General features: G+C 43.4%; 1 protein-coding gene across 2 annotated transcripts in view; it reads left to right on the forward strand.

The window, feature by feature from the left end:
• Eif4enif1 (eukaryotic translation initiation factor 4E nuclear import factor 1) overlaps positions 1 to 2,854 on the forward strand; it is a 41,045-nt gene extending 38,191 nt beyond the window's left edge. For both annotated transcript variants that reach the window (XM_075944049.1, XM_075944050.1), the window contains exons 17-19: positions 667 to 1,011; positions 1,436 to 1,600; positions 2,133 to 2,854. In XM_075944049.1, coding sequence (XP_075800164.1) covers positions 667 to 1,011; positions 1,436 to 1,600; positions 2,133 to 2,371 — 749 coding nt within the window. In that variant the 3' untranslated portion in view covers positions 2,372 to 2,854. The remainder of the gene's footprint in view (positions 1 to 666; positions 1,012 to 1,435; positions 1,601 to 2,132) is intronic.
• Positions 2,855 to 7,928: the final 5,074 nt, after the last annotated feature.

Here is a 7,928-nt window from a genome sequence, read left to right on the forward strand (position 1 = left end):
TACTATTTGCTCCACCATTGGTGTAGAGCAAGACACTTAACTAAATTGGGCTGTTTTTGTGGTCTGGTTTTACTAATAGCTGTCCTTTGGCTGAAGGGAGTATAGAATAGACACAGGCTTCCTTTTTTTGTTACAGGTGTTTGGTTGATTGGTAGTTTCATTTGAGACAGAATCTCACTGTGTAGTCCTAACCTCACAAAGTCCTGGGATCTAAGGAACTACCTCCTAAGCCTGGCAACTTGTGCCGTTTGTTTTTATATGTCACAAGTCTCTTTAAGTTCTTTTGTGTTGTATCAGAAATTCGTTATGCACTGGGAATGTAGCTCAGTGTTAGAACACTTGCTTAGTATGTACATGCAAGACCATGGGTTCATGTCTAACACCCTTCAAGAAAGGAAAATGAAAAAGCAAAACAAAAATTCCAGCATGGAATTGGAAGGCCTTAAAACTTGGCATCTACAGGTCAGAGATACGGCTGAGAGCACTGGTTGGTTTTATAGGACCTGGGTTCAATTCCCAGCACCCATGTGGCTGCTCACTAAACTGCTGAAGAGGAATCAAATAAGAATTGCCAGCTTTTTAAAAAAGTTTGTTAGTCTGTTGGGGATTGAAATAAATTGGGAACTGGTGTCAGTACCAAAATGTTCTATGACTGAATCCTTACAGAGAACCTGCTGTCATCTAATCCCATGCCCAATAATGATCAAGACTCTTCTCCTACGACAAATCCTAAACTCTCAACATCACAGTGGTCTTCGTGCTCCACTCCACTGTCCCAGAACAACCGTTATACCAAAGAGCAAGATTACCGACCTAAAGCAGCCGGGAGAAAAACACCCACCTTAGCACCCCCAGGTCCAGGAACACCTTTTCTTCGCCCTCCCCACCAAGTTCCCCTGGTCCCTCATGTTCCTATTGTTCGGCCTGCTCACCAGCTTCACCCAGGGTTAGTCCAAAGGTTGATAGCCCAAGGAATACATCCACAGCATCTTCCAAGTTTGCTCCAAGCTGGTGAGTTTCTGACTGGGTGCGGGTGGTCAGTAATGTTGCATCATGGTAGGTGGGTATACACAGGGGTCTGCTCCCTTTAGATCATTAAGATTAGGGAGCCTGACTTTGGCGTTCATTTAAAATTGTCTCTTGTGTGTACACTTGTGTGTCCTGACACATGTATGGAGGCAGAGGCAGGCGGATCTCTGAGTTTAAGGCCAGCCTGGTATATAGAGCTAATTTTAGGATAGCCAAGGCTACACAGAAACCCTGTCTTGAAAAATAAAATGAAGTGGCCTTTTGTAATTTTTCAGTACCCTAAAAAAAACTAGTGTGCCACAATACCCAACACTCTTAAGTTTCCAAATCAGCAAAAATTTGTGGTAAAACTTGAAATTTTTAGGTACATTCGACACAACTTTTCAGAAGTTTCTTTTTCTATCAGGTGTGCTTCCCCCTGGGATAGACGTGGCTCCTTTACAGGGAATAACTGGCCCACTTCTGGGACAACCCTTGTACCCTTTCTCTGCTGCTAGTCACCCTCTCCTAAACCCTCGTCCTGGAACCCCTCTGCACCTGGCAATGATGCAGCAGCAGCTGCAGCGCTCAGGTAAGGTTCAGCAATGAGCCAGGCTAGCTAACCACACTGATGTTTCTGAGATACTTCTAGTAGCAGTCACTTATCACCAACTCCTCATCCCTTAGCTGGTTCTAGTAGGTACAGGTGTCCCTAGAGAAATGGGTGAAGGGGACTGATCATGCCATCTATGGCTGCGAGGACCATGGAAGCTAGGAATGCTTTGGCGTTCGTTTCACCCCTTTGAAGGCTGATAATTCTGACGTAGTCAGGTCAGCCTTGGTGGGTTTATAGCACTGGCTTCCGAGTGCATTAGCTTTCCTATATAAAATCATCTAGCATTCTGCATTTTTTTTTTAGGAAACCCTGCAGTAAATCCTTTGGTAGACACCCCACCCCTAAAAGTAACAGGAAATTATTGGAGCAAAGTAGGCCATAAAGTACTATCAATAGTATTTGGGAGTGAGTATCCAAGGGCCCTCTTATTAGATCTGTAAATATAGAAATGGGTGGAGTGTGAGCAGTTTCCTTGCTACAGCACCAGGTGACACTCTTCTCTCCATAGTTCTGCATCCTCCAGGCTCTGGTTCCCAGGCAGCAGCTATCAACGTTCAGACTCCTCCTAATGTGCCCAGCAGATCAGGCCTGCCCCATATGCACTCCCAGATGGAGCATCGTACCAGCCAAAGGAGCAGCTCCCCTGTGGGCCTTGCAAAATGGTTTGGCTCAGATGTGCTACAGCAGCCTCTGCCCTCTATGCCCACCAAAGTCATCAGTGTAGATGAACTGGAGTACAGACAGTGAGCAGGGCAGACAAGCTTACCCATCTGGACCTATGGTAGCATCCTGGCCATGATGCTCATTCCCTATCTTTATTTATGGGCTTTTACATTGGAGCACATTGTGAAGGGACCCACATACCTACCGTGATCTACATTATGAGGTTGTCAACCAATCAAATGGAGCTTACATGGTCCAAATACAAGGGACACAATATTATCAATCCTTGAAATCTTTCTTTTATAAAATATGTGAATGAAGTGTTGGTGTCTTCTAGAGGTGACACCTAAGGGTTCTGAAAAAAAAAATGTATAGACCCTTATGTACAGACCTGTGTATAAACTTTTGTACATACATATAGGATAGCTTTTTTGAACTTATACAGCTGTACATAAAGTAGCTATTAGTTAGGCCTGTGTCAACTGTTTGGAATTTTTTTCACTTGTATATTTGGGACTTTTTCTTTTGATTTATTAAAAGTTGCATATGCCACGTGTGTGAACAAAATGACTGGTTCTGTGTTTATTTCCTCCATGAGTCTCTTGTTTCTAACACTTCAGTGCCACATCCTTAGTAGGTTTCTCTTTCACATTTTGTCTTACAAGTTCTATACTTTTCCTGCATGTAAAGTTCCCATTGCATTAGTTTAAGTTGTAAACCTCAAGGATATCAATATTTACCCTTTTCAAAATCAAATTGACCACATGAAAATCTGTTAGGGAAATCATGTATATGATAGTTTCTCTGAAACTTACTATTCCACCTTGTTAATTCAGTTTAACTCAATTTTGACCTGTTAATGTTTTGTCTTTCCCTTGCCTCTGCTGTGTTAGCTCCTCCTATACTGTATCTAGTCTTTCCACACAAAATTTTTACTTAGAATCTAAAGTATTATATAAATTGTAAGAAAAGCATTCTGAAGGATAGTGTTATCCTGATGGTTTTTCAGTCCTAAACTTTTTTTAAAAGATTTATGTATTTATTATGTATACAATTATGCCTACAGGTCAGAAGAGGGCACCAGATCTCAGTACAGATGGTTGTAAGCACCATGTGGTTGCTGGGAATTGAACTCAGGACCTCTGGAAGAGTAGTCAGTGCTCTTAACCTCTGAGCCATCTCGCCAGCTCCTAAACTTAGGATATAGACTGTGGCTCTCAACTCTGTTAGATTTTGTCTAATACAACCTGTGGCTCCCAAGTCTTGAGTCTCAGTGATACTGATTGTAATCCTTGAATTGCCTACTCAGCCCTACTCGGAGAAGAAAATGGTTGCCTTTCAACAAAACGTGGCTGCATGAGGGCAATCTGCTACTTGTAAATTAGGTAACCTCACCGACTGAGAAACTCGGTGTGTAGACAGACATGTGAGCCAGGAGTGGTGGGGTGAGGTAAGGAAGAACTGTCCACAGGGAATTATTTTACTCTGCAGGCTAAAGCTGCTGGAACAGATGAGACAGATGAAGGCACAGACTAACTGGCACGGTAGAAGCCCACAGGAAACAAGCAAGATTCAAAGTATAAAGAAGTGAGATAGATAGCCGTTAACACTATATTAACGCCAGGCGGTGGTGGTGCACGCCTTTAATCCCAGCACTCGGGAGGCAAAGCAGGCGGATCTCTCTGAGCTCGAGACCAGCCTGGTCTACAAGAGCTAGTTCCAGGACAGGCTCCAAAACCAGAGAAACCCTGTCTCAAACAAACAAAAAAAAGCCACTATATTAATTGGAGAAAAGTGGGAGAATCGTAAGAATTCAAAATCAGCTCTTGGGTAGTGAGGTTCAAGGCCAGTTTTGCCCACCTGAAATGTAGTCTCAAAAAATAGAGAAAAAAGTCTTCTAGCAGGTAAGAACCTTAGAGAAAAGTAGGCAGAAATGCATGGGGCAAAAGAGATTAGATATCTTAGCCAGAAGTATGCCTCATACATGCAACCCAATTACTCCATAAGGTTGAAATGAGGGATTATCTGCAGCTCACGGTAGACATCCAGAGATTCCCGTTGGGGAAAAGAGTCTTTGGAGCAACAGTGTGGTCATCTGGCATGTATAACTGACTTTAGAAGCATTTGAGACTAGGAAGATGTGGAAAGGTTTAAGAGAAGCTGAAAGTGTGAGAGAAGCACACTAACCTACCTTCAGGCCTGGAGGGATGGCTCACACAGTTGAGGACCATTATCTGCTCCTCCAGGGGATTCAGGTTCCATTTCAAACACCCACTTGATGGCTCTCATCCGCAATTAACTCCAGTTCGGGGCATAGGACACCCTCTTCTGGCTTCTGCAGTCACCAGGCACACATGTGGTGCACAGACATACACAAAGGCAAAATACCCATATACGTATTAAAAGATGAAAACCAAGATTGAGCCAGGCGGTGGTGGCGCACGCCTTTAATCCCAGCACTCGGGAGGCAGACGCAGGTGGATCTCTGTGAGTTCGAGACCAGCCTGGTCTACAAGAGCTAGTTCCAGGACAGGCTCCAAAGCCACAGAGAAACCCTGTCTCGAAAATAAAACAAAAAACAAACAAAAAAACACCAAGATTGAGAGGGCAAGTGAGGTGAGGAGAGTAACAGTTGTTTCCCAAAATAAGCTGAGGAACAAGGGGTCCTTGGGAAGGCAGCAGGGATCAGAAGGGGCCAGGCCTTGCCCCTCTATTAACGTGTCCATTTACAAAGAGGCTAGTCAGGCTACTCATAGACAGACACTAGCCTCTTTGTGAGTTATACATACAAATGAGACAAAGATCACTTGCAGGAATAAATACAGTTCTTGGGCTGGAGAGATGGCTCAGTGGTTAAGAGCACTAGCTGTTCTTCCAGAGGTGAGTTCAATTCCCAGCACCCACATGGCTCACAACCATCTGTAATGAGATCTGGCGCCCTCTTCTGGCATGGAGGCAGAATGTTATATACATAATAAATCTTAAAAAAAAAAGTTCTTCAGTTCTAGTCCCTTCAACAATTTAATGAAACAAACTGATTGATATAGTCTTAGAGCTACATAGTAAGAGCATGTCTCAAAATCACTGTATTTCCTCTATGATGTTCAACTCAAGGCTCTAGCATTTTTTGATTTTGGGTAGCCAGCTGCCCGAAAAAGCTACCAAGCTGTAGTGAGTAGAGTAGGTGAGAGACCTAATGAAGGCATGACTTCTATGAAAATGCTCTTTCAATGATTACCCTAGCACTTCAGACCTAACTAAAAAATGGTGCAGAATAGTGGGTCTGCTTAGCTATACTAAAGCCAGGAAAACAAAATGGGAAATTAAACCCGTCGTGAGTTTAACTCACACCTCCAGTCTCTTTGAGACCTCAGGAGAAAGGTCTTTGGCTCTAAGAATGCACCTCACTGGATGTGGTAGATTATATACATTTAATCTCTGCATTTGGGATGCAGAAGCAGGAAGGAGGCTTTCTCTAAATTTGAGGTCAGCCAGTTATATAAACCTTCTCTCTCTCTCTCTCTCTCTCTCTCTCTCTCTCTCTCTCTCTCTCTCCTCTATAGACATCTATAGACAAGGTTTCTCTGTGTAGCCCTGTGTATCCTTGAACTCAACTCTGTAGATCAGGTTGGCTTCAAACTCACAGAAACCTGCCTCTGCCTCCCAAAGTGCTGGGATTAAAGGTAAGTAACACCACACCACTGCTGGCTGAGACCCTCTAAAATCTGAAGAAGAAAAAAAAAAAGAGTACACCTCTCCAGCAGACTGAGGCCGTAAAGCCTGAGTTTAACCTGAGACCCTATTTGGTTTAGGTCATGCCTATCTTGTGATAATGTACTTGGTAGCCTAGTTTCTGAACCACACATACTACTCAAAAAAACCCCAGCTAAGCCGGGCAGTGGTGGAGCACACCTTTAATCCCAGCACTCAGGAGGCAGAGGCAGGCGGATCTCCGTGAGTTCGAGGCAAGCCTGGTCTACAAGAGCTAGTTCCAGGACAGGCACAAAAACTACAGAGAAACCCTGTCTCGAAAAAAATCCAAAAAAAAAAAACCAAACCCTAGCTACCCCAGAACCCCTTTCAAACCTTCACCTGAATCAGGATACACATGTTCCCATCTTTGAACAATGATATGGATTTGCCCATAGTTAGTAACTGACTCCTACTGTTTATGAATAGAAGGGCTGGACTGGTCTAACCTGATTCTGGGTGCATATGCAGTAATGCAACTGTCTTCTAAATAACTATTAGAGAAAATCTAATATACTTATTCATTATTGGTCATACAGATGGCTAGAATCAAATATAATTTGGGAAGTGACATACACAACAGGAAAAATTGAATATACAACCTATAAATGAAATGGAGAACCCCAAAGCAAGATATGGTGGCACTTGCCTTGAATTTTGCACTTTGTCAGGTAGAAGCAGTAGGATAGTGTCTGAGTTCAAGACCAGCCTGGTCTACAATGCTAGTTTCAGAACAGTCAAGGACTGCAGAGACCTTGTCTCAAAACAAAGTAGATAGAGAACCCCAAACCCTCCTTTTTTTTAAATTTTTATTTATTAAAAATTTCTACCTCCTCCCAAAGAGGGTGCTGAACCCAAAGAAAGGGAAGAGTCCACTCTAGGGCAGCAGGAGGGCAAGCCTGAGCAAAGGGGAGTTCGTGGGAGGCCACACCTTCACTCAGATTGATAAAGGTTCTAGCTCATCTCCCTTGAAGACAAACAAGCCTGTTCTTGTTTTTCTCAAGGCCTCCTCTACCGTCCTTGCAGATCACATTAAAATAATCTTCCAGACAAGTGATTCAGCAAGAATTCTCTTGTACCTATTGCCCACCTTCTCACTAAGCCATGACGTGATTATTGCCAACCATCAAAAGATAATCAGGACAGTCAGCTGACATTCTCGTCTTCCCAGGCCCGCATGTGCTCTCGCCAGTAGTTTTGTTATTGTTGCTTTTTGTTGTTTTTCGAGACAGGATTTCTCTGTGAAACAGTCCTGGCTGTCCAGGCAGTCACCGTAGACCAGGCTGGTCTCAAACTCACAGAGCTCTGCCTGCCTCTGCTTCCCAAGTACTGGGATTAAAGGCTCGCACTACCACCAATCATCTCTCCAGTAGTCTTAATGAACCTCCCCTCCCATTCCAGGGATGTGTATCCACATGCCTATTCTGGTAAGAGCAGCCACCTCACTTCTCATGTCCCCTGCCTTCCTCCAAGTTACATATTCAACAAGAGGTTGCCAAAGGATTAAAGTCAAAGTCTTAGCTTGGAGGTCCTGGTGACATGACTGTGATAATACACATCTGTGCTAAGTCTATGGCAGGCAATGAGCCCAGTTTAAAAAAAAACAAAAACAAAAACTGAGCAACAACAGGAACCAAAATATACTGAGTATTTTTATAAGATTGACACTGTGCTAAGCAACTTCCAAAACCCACCCCTAATACCAGCACCACAACCTTAACAGTTAATGCCATTATCCCTGTATTACATGATGAAATGGAGGCTTACAAAGGCTGAGTAATCTCTTTAGGTTCCTATACAACTCAAACCCCACTCTGCTCCTCGACCACTCAACTGCTATTTTCCGTAACAGATCAGCACTGGAGGAAATAAGCAGATAACTTCAGGATAT

Source organism: Microtus pennsylvanicus, chromosome 12 (assembly GCF_037038515.1).
Source record: "Microtus pennsylvanicus isolate mMicPen1 chromosome 12, mMicPen1.hap1, whole genome shotgun sequence".
In the NCBI taxonomy this organism is placed as follows: Eukaryota; Metazoa; Chordata; class Mammalia; order Rodentia; family Cricetidae; genus Microtus; species Microtus pennsylvanicus.